The following is a 22,296-nucleotide window of genomic DNA, read 5'->3' as shown; positions in this document are numbered from 1 at the left end:
TACCAAACCAGTATATTTCAATTTAATTTTTGCAAATATACATAAAATAGTTATGGACAAAAGCCTACGTGGGCAGAGGGGAATGTACGTTTTAGGAACTGTCAAAAATAAATACATAGCGAAACAAGAAAGGAGTGTTATGTGACTGTAATCCCCTCAGAGCCTCTGGCATCCCCTTCACATATTGATGCCTTTCAGAAATGACGCTGTGGATTTAGGAAGAGATTTACAAAGAAAAAAAGCATGAATTCAAAGTGTGGAACAGCTTCATGTGATTAAGGCACGAAACGACCACAAGACTTTGGCTTGGAAAAGAGAAGCACAAGGCAGGCAGGACATATGCAGACATATGTAAAAATTACATACATATATGAATAAATACACTTTAAAAATGATTTACTTTTTCTGATACTAAACTACGAAGTTACAATATTAAATGAAAATACAAAAAGTTTTAAAAAGACAAAAGGGTAGATGTCACCCTACAGAATTCCCCCAAACTAAGCTGTAAAGCTCATTTTCATGGAAGGTTGCCAAAAATATAAGCAAATTCAACAACTGGACAAATACGTGGAAGCAAAGCTCATCAAGGGCAACTAAACATCTAACTCATCATCTCATCCAGGGCAGCTGTTCTTCAAAAGAGTTTAAAATCACGCCAGCATATGAAATGACAAGGAAAAAAAATGGAAAGATACTTTTGTAATATTGTTTATGTTAAAAATAATCATATTCTTTCTCGTTTCTAATTTTCTAGGAGAGCAGAAGCTGGTTAAGCGAGGGGAGATGCTGAGATTCGCCCACCAGCTCTGCACGGCACTGCTGGAAACCACGAGCAAATGTTAACTGTGTCACTCACAGATGCCACGCACAAGATGGCTTCGCTCTTCCAATAAAATCACCATAACTAATTGTATTATTATATTACAATGCAGAATTATATAACTAATAACTATTTAGTAGTGCACATGTGAAGAGATATCATTTAACGGTTTTTGTTCCAAGCCAGCAGGGAGGCACAAAACCCCTTCTCGGTAGCTCGGGTTACACATTTGTAACCACTCTCATCATTTGGCTGCTGCTCCAGCTGATTCAGTGTCTGAACACATTCAAGGATTTCAAGCTGCTCATCCTCAAGGCCACATTTTTAGGCCTCTAGGTACATACAGACTGAACAAGCAGCAACATGGAGAACTTCCAAAGCAATTGCTTCCCATTTCCAAGGAGGAACAGTCCCACTGCTGGACTTGTTTTGGCGTGTTACTATTTCAGCCCAGTCTCTATGCAGTGATGTCCCGCCAGCCACGGGGAAATTGTGAAACCAAGGCAGGGAAGCCAGGAGGCAGACGGGAGCAGGACGGGGAGTGCTGGTGAGCTGGTTCACAGACAGCACGCAGGGGGTTTGGTTTCCTACAGCGTCTACGAAGCCAAAGCCATCCCATCTGTAAGCACCAGCTGTTCCGCCCCACTGCTAGCCCTGGGCATAATCGCGGTGTTCAAAACCAAGGGGTTCACCGCACACGCAGAGGGAAACACTGCAGCACGGAGAACGCTTTCAGCTCCCGCGGGCGCGATACTCACACTGCAGGAGGTGCGAGACCAGCAGTGCGGCCGTGTTGTCGCTGCAGGTCAGACGTTCCTCCGCCAGGTCCCTCTTGATTTGCAATGCAAACAGGTACCTGAGAGTGAGCCACAGCTTGGAGTTACAAACACCACCTCGGCACCAGAAAAAACGGTGAGACAAGGGCTTTCTGAAAGCAGGATTTTATAAAACCAGCGCCTCCTCGCTCTTCCTCTCTCCAAACACACGGTAACACAGAAGCCTGGCTACCAACAGCGGTCAAATTAAACCAAACAGCCCGTGACTATTGCAGTGCAGTTTATCAGTACAAATGAACACAAGGGAACACGGGCAGAAGGAAAACCACGCTTTGAATAAGTCAGATTTGGGAAGTAACAGCAGCTGTCATTTTCAGCTGGAAAGAAACTTACTGAATACTTCAAGTGATTTTATCTATTAAAGACAGAGGAACATTGCTGGTTCTAATTCCTTGTTAAGAAAAATAACGAGCATTTCTGCTAGCACTCTGTTTATGCAGTGGTTGTATTTTCCAGGACTATGTTAGCAGCCTACATAGACAGTAAGAAATTCAATTTGCTTTTCTTATACTGCTATACTCATTCAACTAAAGTATTTTCCAACCAGATGTTAAAGAGGAATACATTTCTATTTAACAGTTTTGTATAATAAGCTGCCTGCAAAACATACAAGGGTAGAAGGAAAAGCATGGCAGCCTTGAAAGCACCAACCTTGAAAGGACCAACCTAACCCAAACTTCATCTATTTCTATGAAAGTAACGTTGGCAAGTCTTTTGTGACTTCCTTTTTACTTGAAAGATGGTGTAATATGGACTCCAGTAAAGAGGCAGCTCATTACTATAAACCTTTGAACTGAGAGACTGACTAATATTCATAATGAAATTACACCCTGAAAGACACAGTAACTTTTTCTAAAAGAATAATTGATTTTAAAACATTATCTATCATATTCTTGAGGCAAAAAGATAATAAACGGTATACATTTTGAATGTGGGGGCGGTTTTTTGAAGTAATCAAAGTATGCATTAAAAACTTGTACAAAGTATGCTCTGTTTTCTGCATATCCGACTGAGCTACTTTGATTTCTCCAATATAGTCACAATGAAGTGTACATATCATTAATAGCATTATGAAATACCAAGACGCTTTAAGTGCAGACCAGAATTCCACGATAAATACTTTATAAACAGGCAAAAATACAGTTCCTGCTCCAAAAAGATGCATTCCTAATGAAATTCCTACAAAAACCTGCAATTAACATAGGAAAATTGGGAGCAAAGGAAACACTGAGAAAGTATTCATCATCACAAGAGACAATTGCATCTCATCACAGCAGTTCTGCTGGTTTACTGTGAAATAAGGAACGCTGCACATGTCTCCAAGGATTTCCATTTAAAAGATGAAACGCATTAGATGAGCTCTTCAAACACTAAAATCCCGGGGAACGTGCCTGTTAGAGGCCCAGACTTCAAAGCACGTTCGCAGGTGCCAGCAAGTGCCTGCTTAACCCACTAATGATCAGCGAGCGACTGGCCAAAGTGACCCATGGGGAGCGCTGGTGAAAAACGTGCACAGCAAAGCTCGTCAGAGAACACTTACAAGCGTGGACTTCACAGTTTTAAACAATCAATCATTTACAAAGTATGTACTGGTTATTTTATCTAGTTACTGTTTATAAATTTGAGTATTTTCTCTCTAGACTGTCTCTTGGCACTGTCATGTCTGGCAAGCCCTAACCTGCGCTGTTTTCTGCCTTGAAAAATAGGTTTTCCAATAACATCCATCTGCCGACGTGTGTCTTCCAAAGCTGTGACACTAATGAGAAGTGCTTTTTTGCTCATCTTCAACGTCAGTTTGGTTTGGAAACAGAACCCATGTCCTCCTATTCTTACCTTCCTATTATTTCAGTAGCTAATGCAAATACAAATCTTCCAAACAAGACTTTACCTGGTATATTCCTCTTGCAGCTGACCCGGGTCTGGAGGGAAAAACTTGACCGCTAGACGAAGCATTGTAGTCTTTGGTCCTGTAAGAAATGTTCAGTCATTTCACAACAAACTCTTGCTCTTCATCAGCACATGCAGATTACATTTTCCAACATGCAGAGCAATACAGTGCACACAAAGTCTGGCCAGCTTTCAGCTTGCTGGCTATCTATAGGGCTCATGGGGTATAGATGGCCCACATCAACGGAGACACAGCAGACAGGGCTATTCAGTTCCTCTGAAAACAAGTGTACCTGCGGCCTGGTCCTGGCATGCCCGCCAATACCCATCTCATCCCCTTCTCAATGCTGTTCTTGTCAATCTCAACAACAGGGGAAAAAAAAATTCAACATTTAAATCTAAACAGAAGCCTTAGTAACTATTTAGAATAGTCCATAATGCTCTGTGTAACATTTTATATCAAGAAAACCCAACTGTGACTGGATCACATTATCAGTTTCAGTGTCATGATTCTGGCTGCCTCGATGGTCAGTAGGTCAGAGAGGTTCTCCTGCCCCTCTGCTCTGCCCTGGGGAGACCACACCTGGAATATTGTGTCCAGTTGTGGCCCCTCAGTTCCAGAAGGACAGGGAACTGCTGCAGAGAGTCCAGCGCAGCCACCAAGATGCTGAAGGGAGTGGAGCATCTCCCGTGTGAGGAAAGGCTGAGGGAGCTGGGGCTCTGGAGCTGGAGGAGAGGACACTGAGGGGTGACTCATTCCTGGGGATCAGTGTGGAAAGGGGCAGTGTCACGAGGATGGAGCCAGGCTCTTCTCGGTGACAACCAGTGACAGGACAAGGGGCAATGGGTGCAAACTGGAACACAAGAGGTTCCACTTAAATTTGAGAAGAAACTTGTTTGGGGTGAGGGTGGCAGAGCCTGGCCCAGGCTGCCCAGGGAGGCTGTGGAGTCTCCTTCTCTGCAGACATTCAAACCCGCCTGGACACCTTCCTGTGGAACCTCAGCTGGGTGTTCCTGCTCCATGGGGGGATTGCACTGGATGAGCTTTCCAGGTCCCTTCCAGCCCCTGACATTCAGCGATGGCCACAGAGCCATGTCAGTAGGGTTTTCAGAGGGATATCACAGGGCGCCACTATCACCATGACTGGGCAGCACTGCTCTGCCGCTGGGTTTTCCCGGCTCCAAGCAGGAACAGCCACGTGTTTGGCAGGCACAGCACTGACCCCCCTTTGCTTCCAGAGCCAGCTGAGTTCCATTTGCAGACCCCGCCGGACAGGAGCTGCTCATCCCACAGCCCCACTCATGGCATCTCCAGCCACCTGCCAGGGACCCGGACCTGTCCCCAGGAGTTGGGACAGGCCGCCTGGAGTGTGCAGAGCTAGACAAGGCAGGACAAACCCTGGAAAGACAGACCCCCTCTAAAAGACAGGGGAAGAGCTGGGAAGAGGAAAAACTGCAGTCCCGCTTCTTGCTACACCACTGGCCACAGATTTCATGACCCAAGCGAACTTCAAGACCAGCCCTGCTTATGGGGGAGACGCCTTCCAGCCCTGCCCTCCCTGGGATTCCACAAGCTGCTGCAGTTCCAAAGCAAGCCTAGCCAAATTAAAAAGAAAATCATCATCAAATCTGTTTGAGCGTGTTGGTAAGCGCACTAACCAGCCTGGTTTAATTTATTTTAAGCTCTAAGATCTCTTACAGCTTGACAAAGTCCAGTTTAACCCTGCCCACCCCAAAGCACACTGATTTCTGCTGGCCGGAATAGCCAATTCCCACACCCCAAATGTTCCTCCACTCACTCACGCTCTTGTTTGCTAACAGGGGAATAACAAACTCCGCTTCCTGCCAAGTAGCTGGAGAACTAAGGCTCACCCAGCGGCAAGAGGAGCAGCTCCCATTCTCTGAGCCCAGAATTATCACAGCTTTGGTGAACGCAATCCCCAAATCCTCACCCAAATGACAGTGCCACATCCGAAAATGAAAGGAGCTGGAAATAACACCTTATAACGATACACAAAGCTCGCATTTGGCACAGACTAAAACCATACTAAGGATTTTATAGTTCTTGAGATGTACCAAGTGGGGAAAATAAATAGGTTTAATTATTCCAGAGGGAAACAAACACCCACCACCCATAAAACAACAACTTTACATCAAATTTCTGAAAATACTCAGAGCCTTTGGAGAGCTCCACAAGGTTATGAACAGATCAGTGCGTTACTCTTGCCCATCAACTGCAAAGTGTCGCTACCAGAGCAACCTGGGCAGTGTCCTGAGCATCGCTTACAGCAAATGACAATGAGTATTAAAAACTAAATACATAATACTGCATATTTGTACATAATACTGCACATTTGCTTCTGCAGCACAACTCCTCCTCTTTTCTTTTTTTAATCTTGCCTTTCCTCTGTAAGTCCCATTATAATTAGGAGAAGAAACACTGAGCCAGTCTTAACAAAGCTACAGAATACATTGTAAGAAACCCAATCTGAGCAAAACCAAGAACACCGCCAAAAACATCAGGCAAAATTACCCATGCAGGTATGGTGAACACAGCACTATATAAACTAGCAACACCCCCGAGAAGGTACCCAAATGCCAACCCGATACTGTACGCCTGTCAGGTAGTCAAGCATCTGGATCTGAAGCCCTCGCCCTCCGGAGCTGTTCTGCAGTAAAACTGACTGTGTTCATTTGAAATGAATCAAAACCAAAATCTTTATCATACCACACAACGTTCTTCACATCTCCAAAGAGGTCATTAGCCAAGACTAATCTGAAGTAAATGTTAATAATCTAAAGCTTTTGTCTTTAGAGAGCACGTCAAAGACTCAGAACTGCATTAAACACGAAAAGTCATCCACACAAAGTACCAGGTCTGGGCTGTGGTTCTTTAAAGCCCATGATAACAGCTCACACATCCCCTGCTGCTGGGCGAAGAGTGACAAGGTGAACTGCAAAATCATTCCATTCTGAAAAAGCAAACCAACTAAGAAAACACCAAAAAAGAACCTCAGCAAAACTTCCGAAAGTGAAAATGTTGGAAAACATCCCTTAGCTCTTAATGTGCACGTTGTCAAACGGTAACGTTAACTCCCCTCCGCAGGCTGCGGATTCAGCAGAACTGTCCAAGAGTTCCCAGGAAGACGCTCCTGAACGATTCAACCACAGAAAAGCCATAAATTTTAGCAGAGTCTCACGGTTTTAAACCATTTTAGAACAACATAAGCACCGGCAGGGAACACGCGGCCTAAGGGCAAATCTCCCCAGTGGACCCTGTACAGAAGAGGACACAAAAGGAGTAACCAAGGAGCACCTGTGCTCCACCAGATCTTTTGACTAACACATAATTCCTTCCAGCCAGGAACACTGGGAAAAGACCAAACTACATGGAATGTAACAAATAATGGCACTCAACAATATTCTGGCGGGTAGGGGGGGAACTGAAAGCATGACAAACCCTCCTGAGGAAGCCGCCTTTTATAGCTGGCTTGGCTCTTCTGCTGAAAACCCAATGTTGGTAAAGGTTAAAACCATGACCTTAAAGTTCAAAAAATCTCGCTAGAATTAGTGATTTCTGATTTTCTGGCAATCACTTTTAGGCAGAAGAGTAACTAAAAACTACCTCCCAGTACTAATTGTCAACATTTGTCAAGATTTTGAAAGGACCAGGAATCCACCACACCCTTGTGGATCTTGTTTTTTCACAAAGCCTTTACAATCAGGAAAAGAAATAAGCAAACGGATTAAACTCATTCTAAAGGTTGAAAAAAAGGTTTGATCTAATCTTTCAATGTCAGAAGAACTAGCATAGTGTATTCTGCAATTATTTTTAACCTTTCGAGTGCCTCTCATGTTGCTTTTTAGAGTAGCACAAAGCAAAGACAGCATCTCTATTGCAGTATCCTCCTGGCCACAGAGCAGAAGCAGCTCTGAGACACCACCGGCGCAATAAATCAGAACATTCCTCTTCCTTTCCATCACCAGACAACACAACTTACAAAAGCTCACAAACAGCACATGTCGTGTTTCACTTCAACTCGACACCGGTTGAGCCAACCTGTCTAGATATTTATCACAAAGATTCACGGCTTCAGCGCGTTTCCATTCTACCCACCACATATTACACATTAAAAACGTCAGGTCTGCATGCCCGAACAGGAATCGCCATCACCCCCAGCAAGTACCATTTTCAGGGAAGCATAACCAGTAAATCAAGTCATAATTGTGAAAGCAACCCACATAAAAGCAGATGCAAATGAAGGAAAACTTCCTTTTTTAAAGCTACTTACTCCGTACTTGTTTAATAACAGGTTTCATAGGTTCCAGCCAAATCTGAAATGAAAGGAAAAAAAATTACAAGCAGACATTCATATTTGAATACAATATGAACACATCAAAAGTAAATTCAAATAAAGCAGTAATTTATGAGTATACATTTCTTCCTCCCTGAAATGACACAGCAACTCCTTTGCTTTTAAAAAATATACTCACCTATTTGAATTGACATTCGTCGCGTATCAATAGAAAAACCACTGATCTGTGCTTAAAGCTCAGCTGGGCAGGAGTCACAGCAGTAAAAGCAGCCACCAGAACACAGGAATGACACAGAGCACTCGCAGGAGTCAGGCTACAGAACTACACGTGGTCTGTACAAGATGTGCTTTGTCCATCTCTCTTACCTACCTACGGATTTCTACTCAGTAGCAATTCCCCACAAGTTTTTCTTTTTTGACAAGCACATTTTTAAAGCCAGACTTCTGTTGTTCTAGGAAAAGAATCCATAAAACTAATGCACAGTGTACTGGATGCTCAACCATTCTTTTCTTCCCCCCCTCCAAAAAGAACTGTAACAAGACAGTGAAGTGTGGTCCTTACTGGTTACTTGTCTGCCTGAGAGAGAGCTGAGGATTTTAAGAACCTTATTAGATGCAGAAACACTTTGGAGGTTTTGCAGAACAGAAACTAACCAAGCTTTACTGTATTTGCTTCACTGAAGAGCAGCATGTATTAGTGCTACTCGCGTTCTTGTGTTCTCAGTCATAGTTTGTGCGTGTGAGTCCTAAAACTAGAAAAAGTAATAGCAAAAATAACAAAGACACAGTTTTGTGAACATTTTCTAGTTTAGAAGCCACATCGTCCTCTTCACAAGGCAGAGGATCAGCGACTACGACACTTACAGAGCACCAGGATTTATCCAGATCAATGATTTTAAAAGCTTGCAGGTCTGTATGTCTGCTGAGGTTTATATTTATTAGAAAGAGGTTCATAATGACTCCTCAGGGAAATTAATTGAATACTGAACTAAATGAATATGAACACTACCAAAATTACCCGTGTAATATGATTTTATAAGTGTTCCACAGACTATACTTTGAGTTGATGTCCCTCCTTCCAGAGGGAAGGAGTTTATATCCCTGAAAGTGGGAACATCAGCAACTATTTAGCTGCTTCATACATAGTTTGAGATTTAACAAGAAGCAGAATCTGATTCCTCCCCTCTGCTCTATTAGCTGCCATTGTTCTGGCGAGCAAAGCAGATTTGCAGGAATCAAAGAGATAATCCTCTAGCAGACCCTGAAACTTTTGCCATGCAGGCAACTGCATTCACCCGATCTTTTTATTATAGAATCATAGAACTGCTTTGGTTGGAAAAGACCTTTAAGATCTTTAAATTCAATTGTTAATGTAGCACTGCCAAGAATTGTACTGGATGGGTCAGGAGACTGTACATACCCAATATGACTGGATGTTCTGGAACTCGATCCCAAAGTAGTCCGATTCGATCAAATTCAGATGCTTGTAAACTTCTGTCAACAATGTCTGGCCATAATATTTTGACTAAGAGAAATAAAAAAAAAAAAACTACAGTGAGATTAATATATTTTAATAATGAAAAAAAAATGTCATCTTTAGAAACCATAGAAAAATACCTCAAAGACTTTTGCCATCATTCTTGTCAGTATAACACACAAGCACCCCATACACAGAGATGGCTCCACTAACAGCTTGCACAGAAGCCAAGGAACTTGAGCTGGAAAGGGCTGCTGGAGGTCAAGGTCACCTCTGTCCAACCTCCTGCTCACAGCAGGGTCAGCTGGGACACCAGATCAGATCAGATCAGATCAGATCAGCTGCAACCATCTGCAGCTCCTCCAGCAACTGCTGAGAGAGTCCAGCGCAGCCACCAAGATGCTGAAGGGAGTGGAGCATCTCCCGTGTGAGGAAAGGCTGAGGGAGCTGGGGCTCTGGAGCTGGAGAAGAGGAGACTGAGGGGGGACTCATTCCTGGGGATCAATATGGAAAGGGGCAGTGTCAGGAGGATGGAGCCAGGCTCTTCTGGGTGACAACCAGTGACAGGACAAGGGGCAATGGGTGCAAACTGGAACACAGGAGGTTCCACTTCAATTTGAGAAGAAATTTGCTCCCGGTGAGGGTGTCAGAGCCTGGCCCAGGCTGCCCAGGGAGGTTGTGGAGTCTCCTTCTGTGCAGACATTCAAACCCGCCTGGACACCTTCCTGTGGAACCTCAGCTGGGTGTTCCTGCTCCATGGGGGGATTGCACTGGATGAGCTTTACAGGGCCCTTCCAGTCCTGGCATTCTGGGATTCTGTGATGCGAGTCCAAGCCGGATGAGCAAAGCTGGTGCAGGGCAGGTCACACTCAACCTGAATTTAGGTCTGGCCTAGGGAGGCCCAGGCGGCCCCACAGGACAGCAGGGGCTGCGCGAGCAGGACCCAGCATAGGCTGCACAGCCAAGGCCTTTGCTGATAAAACTGCAAAGGGTTCTAATACAATGGGTTTTAATCCATCTTCTACAAAGGAACATCTTCGAAAAACCCTAAGTCTACCTTTTTTCTTACAACAGAGTTCAAGAAAACCCAAGGCGATCATATTTGTTCTGTTCATTAAGAAATAAACAGGAGGCTATGGTTCCCTGCCCTAGAAACCGGCTGGAACCCAAACCCCCTCCCCACGCCACACTGTCTGTGCAACGCCATTTGTGATGATTCTCTCCTCGAGAACCTCTCACACCAGCCCCTTCAGAGCCAAGTTAGCCGCAAAGTCACAAAACAAATATCTGGCTGTGGTAACACAGCACAAAACGATAAACTTGCAAAGCACACCCAACACAACCGCACCTGGGGCTGCTGATGAAAACATCCAAGCTTGCTCTCAGCAGCTGTTACTGCACGACTGCAGCAGCCACCGCGGGATAAACGGCTCTTATGGACCCGCCCCAGCCCACCCAGATCACACAGACAAGAATCCAAAGGGATTTCGCATCCCTCGCCAGGGGTGTCTCATTTGGAAAAGTCAGAGGGCCCGGAGACTTCCCCATCCAAACACAGTTCTGTAATTGACTCTTTAAACACACAACGCTGTATCTTTTAAAAGTGTTAGGCATTATACTAAATTTGTAAGAGAGAATAATTTCATAAAATGCAAATGAAAATAGCTAACAGAAAGAATGGGCCACTTTAAAGACAGCGGGTTTAAAAAGGTAAAAATATGGGGAAAGTTGGGGAAATTGTTTCACATTACTGAGATGCATAAAAATTCAAGTGTAATTGCAGCTTACAGAAAAAAAGAGATTAACTGTTGCTGTTTAAAAACCTGCAATTTGGCTAAATACCTCTGTACCGCTCCAAAACCAAACTTCAGCGAGAAAAAGTACAGCAGCTGTGCAGTAGTGCAACCCTGAGAACAGCCCCGGTAAGTGCCGTGGGGGAGCGGAGCTGAGCGCAGCGCCACGGCCACCGAGGGAGCAGGATGGAGCAGGACGGCAACACTCACTCTCACCAGGCACACCTCCCTGGGGGAGAATGCACCCGGCCCGAACTCCATTCCTTCTGAATGTTTCTTGGTGTCGCATTGGGTCAGGCGTCAAAACCCCCCAAATAAAACTGCAAGTCAGGAGAAACAATCCAGTTGTTCAGCATTTCAGCGATACAGAGATGCCTGGGTGGGATATGACACAGAAGGAGCACTCTCCTCTTTCTCAGGACAAGTTTTGTGATGGCTAAAATGGCATTTTCTTTGTAAGAACACAGGTGATTTTTTTTTTCTTTTATTTTTTAGCCAAAATCTGTGCTTGCAGAAGACTCTGTGGGTGTGGGGTTTGGTTTTTGAATGCCAACAATGAAATAAGGAATGACACAGCTAATGGTACACCACCTCTTCAGTAAATCACATTGCTCCCCGTCTGTCTACAGACTCGTTTCTCAGACGTGTTGCGGATCGCTTGCCACAGGGCCCACATGCTCCTGGAGAAAGGCATTTTGAAAATTAAATTTTTAACTTCAGATGAAATAAATTTTTTGGTTTGCACTTGTGGACAAATCTTGAAGTAGTAACAGAAGAAAATATCCTTAAATATAGTAGGACCTTTTTTTTTTATGGTACAGATACACATGCATTTATTATCATAATATGCCTACTATTCACAGGCACCATTGATTTGAGAAAGAAATGCCTTTTAGGCAGTGATGCCGAGATGGAGATGCAGTGGTGCCCTGGTGGGCCTCGTGAGCTTCCCCCTGCAGAAGATGGGCCGCGCCAGCTCCGCGTGGCCACCTCCAGGAGCATTTCTCATCTGTGAAATACGCAGGAATTCTGGTTCTGTTAGAATGGTTAAACTCGGATTCACTGCTGAAAGACGTCTGGTAAGGGTCAGACAAGCTTTACAGTCAAACCGAGTCCTGTCTGTGGCTGATTATACACAGGTGTTAAACTGCTCCTGATCAGCCTGTGATACGCAGGTCTCTCCCAAGTTACCTTTCTGTGGCCCCCTGGGCTGCCCAGCCGCCTTCATTTCGCCCCAAAAAAGCGTCTGTTCGGCACACGGAGCCAGCACCTCATGCCATGGTCAACCCTGCACTCCCGGCCAGAGAAACCCACCAAGAAACTAAGACGGCTGGAGATGGGAGCACTTTGCACCTGATTAAATTATCGAGGTGCCACCCGAACGGTAAAGGTGTAAAATTATTTTGACTGGGCTATCAACTGTGATTTTAAATGTCACTTATGATAACAAGCTGAGAAAAACCTTTTTCTAAGCTCAATGTCATTTCGTATGACTTCCTTCAAACTATAAAGCAACAATAACAATGTAACATTTTAAAAGAACAGTATTAGTTTTATTTTATAATAAAAACGGGTTCCAACAGCTTGAGACAGAACACAATATTTTATTACTATGTCTCAAATGCTGTCACGGAAAACTTTGAGCTATTGAGTTCTCAAACTGTTTGTTACGTTTATAACCATCTTTCTGAAAAGCTGACAAAAATGAAAGTTCTGTAGTGGGTACGGCCACATCATTGTTTAAAAGCAGCACAAAGCAAAATCTTTGAAGTAATTACTTAATTACTGTGACTTTGACGTCAGGGCAAGAAGCTGTATGAACGCGTTTCAGAAAGGTCCTGTTTTCAATACAAATTCACCACACGGCATGCTTTCCATTCCAGACTTCTCAATTACTCTTTATACGCTGCCAAGACGACGTCTACTGATATTTCGGGATTATTCCGTATAAAAAGAAAGAAAAGAAACAGGGTAAAAAGAATGAAGCGGAGAGCTGGCCAAAGCTCTCCCCGCTGACCCAGCTCTAATTGTGCCATGGACTTCTTTAACAAGTCATCATTAGAAGGCTGTTTGGTCCAATTATATATATTTTTAATGGAAGCTGGAAGAGACCACCAGCTCACAAATTCTAAGCTGAAGTTTCTTGTCTGAAGGAGGTATCTGTATTTTTCACTTCATCAGAAAACGAAACATATTCAGTGTGAGTAATTTTTAGGACAAAGGAGTAAAAATGTAAATTGAAAAAAATGAAGCTGGAACGGCTGCTTTTCTTGTATCATCCCAACTGTTATTTCCTGTGTTCTCAAACAGCACCTCCGTGGCAGAGCCTCCCTCTGCCGGAACGGTCGAGCTCAGGAAGACAGGAAAACAAACTAGGAGCGCATAGCCTGTGATTTTCAGCAGACCGTAGTTCAGCATTACCGAAACCGTTTCTTCCTTCGTAACTCCCAAACTTGCCTGCCAGAACGTCTTAACTTTCTGCTTCCACGTATTTATTTCAACTTAAAAAAACCCAAACCACCCACACAGTATTTTCATAATGAGTAGTACTTTCGTACTCCAAAATGGACAAACTGCCCCTGCTCAGACTTTCCAAACATGAAAATCCACTTTTGGCAGCAGTAAGGCTGCAGAGAGAAAGAAAAGTCACTCCACAAGTGAACAGTTTGGAGAAAAATGGGAGTTGTAAGCAGAGGTGTGGAATGGAAACTGCGCATGCAGGCCCAGCAAACCCTCCCTGCCTGTTGTTCTACAGACGCTGCAGAGCGGGGACAATGAACAGAGAATCTGCACCAGAGAACAAGTTCAGATTTGACATCAAGTGGCCAACACAGAGCAGCTGACCAGAAGCAAAAACTGACCGAAATACAGAGCCCTGCACCACTTACTGATTTGCCTTTTGTGCACTGAAGTGGTCTTCCTAATGAAAACGTGATTTCTTATCTTTTGGCAAATGAAAAAATTGACAACCGGCAAGTAAACACAGTGGTTACACTGGACTTGTTATTTCCGTTCTTACCCAGAAGCACACAAACATTTGGGTGAGTTTATCGCTCTGTTTATCCACAGCCCTTGTGTAATCTCTCAGATCTCTGTCCAAACGCAGCGTGATACAGAAAAATGCCTTCAAAACCCCCTATTAATAATGACCATTAATGCCACGTGTAAACAAAAACTGCACTCAGGAATACAGCATGTACATCCAAACCATATTTATTTTAAAGAAGGAAATCATGTAAGATGGCAAGGAATACCATTCATTAACTTTTATTTTCGTGGCTCAAACAAGATGACCTTACAACTCCACATACAGTTTTTAATCTGTGGGCTGGAAAAGCAAAAAAAGTAACTGCCTTCTTTTTCAGTACTCCCTTAATTTCCTCAATTTTGACTGGAACAACTAACCCAAATGCAAACAGTCCCTGCCTCCCCACAGAACGGGTACCTGGTAACGATAGATGTGTGGAACTCTGGCTTCACGTGCTCAGCCAGCAACTGCTTACGTACTATTTCATTTTGATAATCTGAACGCCTATCAAGAACTTCCAGCTTCAATTATTTCAATACTTTGTGAAGAAAATTGTGTTTTAACTATAAATAGATTTGTTTTATTCACTCTTACATGCTGACAGGTTCCAACTACAGGTTCTTTTACTAACAGCAAAAAGGGGTTGCAGAGCATGTACCAACCTACAGAGCATCGACACCGCACCAACACCCGCGCGTCATTCACCGTCACAAACCGAGCTTTGGGAACACACCAGCACCCTGAAAACCACTTCAGAACTTCTCCACAAATTTAGACAGCGTATACTTTCACGTGGAAAATGTACTTCTTTTTTTAAACGTTGTGCGTCATGCTATTTCTACATGGCACTGAAATCCAACTTACTCAAATATAGAAGCTGCAAAGCCAAATACAAATTTCTGAGCTGCTTTAAACTACATTATTACACTGTACATTCGGTATAATTTTTTGTTTAAGAAAAAAATAAATCTAAGACTTGCCCCCAAGATTCTTTATCCTAAGATTTTAATTTTAATCCTAAAATTTTAGTGGTGCTTTTGTTGTGAATAAAAAAAAAAATACAAATCCAGTCAGACAAATTATTCTAGAAATGCAAGTCTCTGGCTCGTATAATTAAGGTTTAGCTTTAAAACCTGTGGCCATGTAAAGGTTCAAGCCGTGTTGAAGCACTTCACTGCCAAATGAACAAACACGCTTTTCCAGAGCGGCCGGACTTGCCAGATGCCTGAAAGGAGGAAAACAATTTGTTGACATGGGAAAAGATCCCCAAGAGGGAGGGAATTATGCGAACGAGACTGGGAAATGGATACTTAGGTAGAGAGCATGTAGGGACAAAAATGGTCCCAAGATCCAGAAGCGCTCTCGTGCTGAAATACCTGGAGCACTTGAAATAAACCACACTGTGCCCAGAGAAAAACAAACCAGCACCGCCTTATGCATTCAACCAACACGGGGGCCCTGAGCCCTGTGTACAAACAGCACACACAAGATCCACGTGAAAACTCTAAGGCGTCAAGGAGAAATTCTCAGTTGCTTTTATTACCCAGAGAGAAAAACACCGATGTGCACCCCCGGATACCTCTGGTTCATACTTTGCTCTAGACTACCTAGAGAAGAGCAAGGTCATCCCAGTTAAAACCCTGGCCCACGGCACTGCTCTGTGACAATCTGGCACTAGAGTTGACACTTGCTATTAATGAAACATTCAGACGACAGCGGTGGCAGCAGCACGGAAAGCAGCTGCTTTGTGGAGGTGAGGCCCACGCAAAGACCGGGGCGGTTAAAATGCCAGAAAACTGCGCTAATGGTGATGCCGGCACAGTTTTCACAACACGTAGTATTTCAAATAACCTGCGAAGGGCCACAGCAACACCACGGCAAAGCTTCCTCAGGCACGGAGCCTGCACGCCAAAGAGCTCACGCTCCATTCAACACCTGCGCTGTTTGATGCCTTCAAACGATTTGGTGGCTCAAATAAGCAGGGCCAGACACAAGCGCCTAGTTACAAGTGGCCTGCTGCCAACACGGGCAGCACCCCTTTATCAGACACTCTCAAAAAAAGTCTTTTTCCACTTCAAGAAATTAAGGCTCATAACAGAACGACTAAGCACCTACTTTGTTCATACAAGCTGTAAAAAGGTGTAACAAAGCTAAGAAACTCGAAGTTAGGAGACACTTTGCTCCAAGGCCTTCCATGCCGTGCAAACCACGGCAGGCACTCCAGGAACTGCCACAGCACCCTTTCGTGTGTGTATACGTATACAAATACAATTTTAAGTTTTTAAGCCATTTTAAACAGAGGTACTCCTCTGCTTCCCTTTGTTCACAAAAAAACCCCACACACTTAAATTGCTAGTCCTTCTCCATTTATTACACTTTTGCCTCAAAACCTTCATCCATGCTCACATCACCCATTGATCTGGGCTTTCCCTATGAGGTGTTACGGTATTCCAGGCTGGCACACCACTTGAAGAAGCCTCTCCGAAGGAAACCGTTTAAAACATTATGAAAATAAGCTGATCATGAAAGATTCTTTACACAGATTGGGTATCTTTACAGGAAAGGCCAAAGTTATCTTCTGTTTTGTGCAAAGCTGAAATTGCATCAGCTGTCCTAACATCACTCCCCACTGTACTTTGAGCAGAGCTTCAATACCATGGCCATCGGTTAATAAATACCTACAGGCCAGGTTAGATAAGGCCAAAGCTTTGTTAACGTCCTCCCTCCCATCAGGAGCCTTTCCTACAGCTCTGGTCCGGGCTGAGGGGCACAGGGATGCTGATCCTTCACAGCTTCAGGTTTTGTAAGCGATGTGCTCAAACCTGCTTTCACCATCACGACAGTGACATGTGCACGTGTGCGAAACCCGAGCACGGTGCTCCAAACGTGTCAGAAGGACGTTACAAGTTCTACCACGAGCACAAAGAGATGACTGAACAGCAATATACTCCAGTTTAGAATCTGACTTCTGCTTCCCCTTCGCATTTCGACTGCAGCAGCAGCGCATGTAGAAGCTGTTCAAAGACTGACAGAAGCGTCTCTGAACTCACAGCACAGACTACCTGGCAGCTCAGTACTATTTTCTTTTAAATTTCTTACTTTTATTCACGTTTGACTGCTCTGTCACACAGACAGGTCTTCTCCCCTCCACATCCAACATCACAGTCTTAAAAAGTAAATCTTTTACACTGAGTATTGTCACCACAGCACAGTTTTTTTAATACTCAATTTACACGGTCTCCCTCTTGCACAAGTAGGCACCGTTGCCCCTGCCAGCAACGTGTTCTGTTGCAAGGAGAAACAGATGATACACAGGTACGCTTTTGCACCCCTGTTGGTTCAAATGCATGTTCACAAGGCTTTGCTTGTGACATAGTCGGGTGCCAGGTGCCACCGTCCTTGCTCAACATCGAGCCCCTTTTTTCAGCAGGCACTAACCTGAAATCTCTCTGCATTTCTGCAGCTGTCTTTAGCTGACTGCGTGTTGTTTCTTAGTTGACCCCTTTTGCCTTTCAGGCTTTATATAGTCTATGGAATTATCCATCTGTGGAACCAACTTTAAGTATCATCCACGACCAGATGAGGCTTCCAAAAAAATATCTATTTTTTTTGATATAGCATTTCTTACCGTTATTTTGATAGAACAGCGTAAGACTAATTTCAGTGGATTTTCGCTATCCTTCACCACTAGATTATGATAAAATAAATGAACAGCTGCAGAAGTGTTTAAGAAACAAACAGTATTTCCTTTCTTTATTAGTGATGATGTCTCATTATTGGAATTAGTAAGGAAGCCAACAGGAAACAGCTTTTTCTTTACAAGGTTGCATATCGGGTACTTCAGAAGGCACTTGAAAGGAATTAAGTACAAGAATTGTACCACTGCACGCATGCCAAGCCCATTAAGTTACACATTGGTTTCCTTTATTAGATCTCATCCAGACAAAACAATTTCTGCTGGAAGTTCTCAGTGTGCTATGAAGAGAGCTCAGAAAGGGTTCAGTTTTACACCAACTTAGTGTTGAGCCAAGTCATCGCAGCCCTTGTACCGTTCCTCTTCTGAACCCGCCTAGGAGAAGTTTTTCATCCACACACATCCCATAGTGAAGCACATTCACTATGGCACATCACAGCCATGCAAACAGTTGGGAACTCCATCCATTACATTCATATTCCATGGACTGCGATTACACTTGATTGCAATTTTACTAAATGGTTTATACATGCATTTAAGAGACTTTTCCTACAGGAATATTCAGATTGTTCTCCTTTGCTACCGTATAGCTCTATTTCGTTTCACATAATAGGATACCTAATGTCCAGGAAAAGGTAAAGTAGTAAATTGTTTTTATAACACAATTTAAGCTCACATCTTCCCTTAAAAAAACCACACAAACAAAACATCACACACCAAATGTCTCTCAATAAAACGGCTGCAGTTTTACCTTTCCCCACCCAATACCACATTCCTACATGGCATCAAAAAACTCAAACCCCCAAACACAAAATACAGGTTTAAAAAAAAAAATATAGTCGAATCAAACAGCACACAAATTGCAAAGCTTCAATTACTTTCTTTTTTAAACCCTATAATAACTTCAGATTTTAAACAGTGAATTACTAACTTTCTCTTCTGAGGTCAGACAAAAATAAGTCCTAAGGCAGCTTATTTGCCATATTTAGGAGAGTCAAACCAGAGCAATGACAAACATCTGGCTATGATTCTTTCTGGAATTTTGACTATTTCTTCCAGGCCAGGGAAGAAAAACACTGAGCTGACTAACACAGCATCTCGATTCCTTCAGCACAGCGCTTAATAGGATTCAGGAGCAGCCTGTCCTCCCACTTCCCACATATTTAAGCTGTTAATGCTTTTACAGCGCAGAGGGAAAAAAGCCGTTGTGCAAGGGGCGTGTGAGCGGGCGAGGGGAGCAGCTGCAGGCAGAGCCCCCGGCAGCCTCCCCGGCCCAGGCCCAGCAGGGAAGGCAGGCGCTGTGCTCAGGCCTCGCCACAGCCTCCCTGAAAAACCATTTCAGAGCAAATATTTCAGTGCCCACAGCACACTCTCCAGTTCTAAGAGATGCGTGTTTTACTTAAAACTGCTCAAAACCAGCATTTTAAGCTGCATAACTTCTGCTTCAGCGCTAATGAAGTTCTACAGGGTACTAACGCTACCCTAAGAATTTACCGATGAGCAGCATTTTCCAGTGTGTGCAAGCTGAAAACACCCTCTGCAAACCATGAGAAGTCGGGAGGCACGTACAAGCTGTCAGACCGCTGCCTCCACCAACCCAAAACCCTCCCATGTCCCAGCCCAGCTCCCGAACCCAGCGCCCTCGACTGCGGAGTCACAGCCACGGCCCCCACGGCCCGATGGGAGCAACAGGCAGCACAGAGCTGCCGCTTTCATGACACCTTTTCAATTACCGATGCCTCCAAACGGCGCAGAACCTACAATATGTAAACGTAGTTATTCTATTCTAAACATAGGGATGGAAAATAATTTTGCACTTTTAATAATGCAAATTGTAAATTTAAATAAACCAAGGAAGATGCTGAAGGGAGTGGAGCATCTCCCGTGTGAGGAAAGACTGAGGGAGCTGGGGCTCTGGAGCTGGAGAAGAGGAGACTGAGGGGGGACTCATTCATGGGGATCAATATGGAAACGGGGAATGTCAGGAGGATGGAGCCAGGCTCTTCTCAGTGACAACCAGCGATAGGACAAGGGGCAATGGGTGCAAACTGGAACACAGGAGGTTCCACTTCAATTTGAGAAGAAACTTGTTCCCGGTGAGGGCAGCAGAGCCTGGCCCAGGCTGCCCAGGGAGGTTGTGGAGTCTCCTTCTCTGCAGACATTCAAACCCGCCTGGACACCTTCCTGTGGAACCTCAGCTGGGTGTTCCTGCTCCATGGGGGGATTGCACTGGGTGAGCTTTACAGGGCCCTTCCAGCCCCTGACATTCTGGGATTCTGTGAAGAGTCACAGAGGTGGTCAGCAGAGACAGTATCACTATTGCACGGGGTAATCATCAAGTAGCTTTTTTCAATTTTGTATAGAATAAGCCACTTAAACGTTGTAGTAATATAGCAGTAAGTTTCACAGGGTACCTCAGTAAACTCTGATATAGACAGGAGCAGTGAGAAGAAAATACCTACTAAGAAAATACAGGGGAACAAAGGGCAATCTTGTTTCTGAGGCCTGTGGCCATGAGTGGCAGCAGGGCTGAGCGTGTCCCCCAGCCGCACACCGGGGTGGGGGACAGGGACACATCGCCCAGTGCTACAGCAGCAGGGAACATGCTCCATCCTTCATTTGCTTGTTAAGAAAATGAGAAAAGAAACAACCACCTTCAAAAAACTGAGTCAGGCCCAAGGAAACAACAGGCCTGGTAGAAACAGAGTAAACAGGAAACTAAGGCCGGACTTCTCCGTTAAAAGCATCAGAATGCCTGCACTAGAAGAACAGAGAAAGCCTTAAACGATAATTAACTTCAGAGCATGGTGTGACTGCACGATCCCAGCACAAGAAACACCATATATTTGAAATGTAAGGCAAATTCAAACCAACATAAAGCCAGCTCATACTACTAACACATACATAACACCAAGACAACATTTTACTGAGAAGCACGTTATTATATTTAAAATAAAAAAGAAACAAAAAAAGGAAAGAACAGGCTTGTGTGCTCAACGCAACATGACGAGCATGAGAGGAAAACTCCAGTGAGCAGAGCAGGCAGGCAGACCTGGCTCTGCTGAGTGCTAAGAACTGAGCTATGATTTCATGATGGCTGTTACAGTTCAACGCAATTCATTCTCCAGTAGGTGAAAATACAGAAAAATTCTACTACAATACAATGCATAAGCATTTCTCACTCACAGATTTTAAGTGGAAGTCAGCACAACTGAAGAAGTGTCAAGTTTTCCCCAAACAGAGTTTAATAAACCTGAAGCATAATAATTTAAACTTCTTTTTCTGGGGCACTTCCTCGTAGCATAGAGCATAACCCACACATGAAAGTAAGCACACGTATTTCCTACACGAGGAACAACAGATTGATCAAATATTAAACATTGCATTATGGCAGCAATTCCATTAAATGTTTTATAAGCTGGTGCAAAGAGAACTGGGTCAGAGAGGCAAAGCTTACAGTGTGCCTGCCCGCAGGCCCCGGGAAAGTACTGCACTGCAGAACATCGCTGCAAGATGTGCTTGGTCTGACCCCTTCCTCATTGACTAAACCTGCTGTTTCACTTCCTGGGATGTCCAGACATCTCTCACCTATCACCAGCATCACTCTCCTTCCAACAACGCCTCACAAAACAAACCCGCTTTCTCTAACCAGGCTCACACGCTGCGCTCCTCGTCTTCCACAGCCCCTCAACCTCCAACTCTACCAAAAATCAACAGAAAAGCTTTCAGCAAGTGTAAAACACAACCTCCTATACCCTAAATTCCTATAGCCTAAGTTGTCCTTTGTTGCAGCACATTCCATAACCAGCCCCAGACAAATATAATTCCACCAAGCGGTCATTTTGGCAAATTTAACCCAGCCCAGTACCTTTTGCTTAAGAGTCTGCCACGTTTTCATGCTGATCAAAGGCCTTCAAGTTTAATCTCTTAAAAAAAAAAATCAGGAAAACTGGCAGAAATTCAATTGTAAAACCCTGATTACTTTGAAGCGTGCCCACAGTCTGAATTAAACTGAATTTCCGATCATTCACCTAGTAGTCTGCAAAACCACCCATTTGGACAGACTTGGTGTGGAGGGAAGAGGACCTGTGATATGGCACATGCAAGTTTGGAACCAACTAAACAAGCTGGTTGTAAAAAGGAGTAAGAGAAAAAAAACCACAGCTCAATAAAATAATGAATATTCCAGCCTAGCTTTGGATGGATATATTTCATTCTCTTTTCTGTTTTGGGAGGGAAAGGAAAAACTATAAATACCTGATTTGCAGTTTTTAAACTCTAGGAACATTTGAGCATTTCACCATCCCCTAACATTCAAAACAGATTCCCCAGAGAGGAACTCTGCCCCAGCATCCTTTAAAACCAGCTCTCTCTTACTGATCAACAGAATTCATAGATGGAAAGAAAACCTCCCGGTACAGTTGGTGAGAGCAGAGATTTTA

The 22,296-nt window shown here is 43.9% G+C and overlaps 1 protein-coding gene across 6 annotated transcripts in view; it reads right to left on the bottom strand.

Annotated features, from left to right (window-relative positions):
- Positions 1-22,296, bottom strand: part of FARP2 (FERM, ARH/RhoGEF and pleckstrin domain protein 2) — an 80,266-nt gene that overhangs the window by 49,965 nt on the left and 8,005 nt on the right. For all 6 annotated transcript variants that reach the window (XM_071812334.1, XM_071812335.1, XM_071812336.1 and 3 more), the window contains exons 3-6: positions 9,283-9,387; positions 7,839-7,881; positions 3,548-3,626; positions 1,582-1,679 (exon numbers count right to left, since the gene is read on the bottom strand). In XM_071812334.1, coding sequence (XP_071668435.1) covers positions 1,582-1,679; positions 3,548-3,626; positions 7,839-7,881; positions 9,283-9,387 — 325 coding nt within the window. The remainder of the gene's footprint in view (positions 1-1,581; positions 1,680-3,547; positions 3,627-7,838; positions 7,882-9,282; positions 9,388-22,296) is intronic.

This window comes from Patagioenas fasciata, chromosome 9 (genome assembly GCF_037038585.1).
Source record: "Patagioenas fasciata isolate bPatFas1 chromosome 9, bPatFas1.hap1, whole genome shotgun sequence".
NCBI classification, from domain to species: Eukaryota; Metazoa; Chordata; class Aves; order Columbiformes; family Columbidae; genus Patagioenas; species Patagioenas fasciata.
Note: the sequence above shows the minus strand (reverse complement) of the source record. Positions and strands in the feature narration are given on the sequence as shown.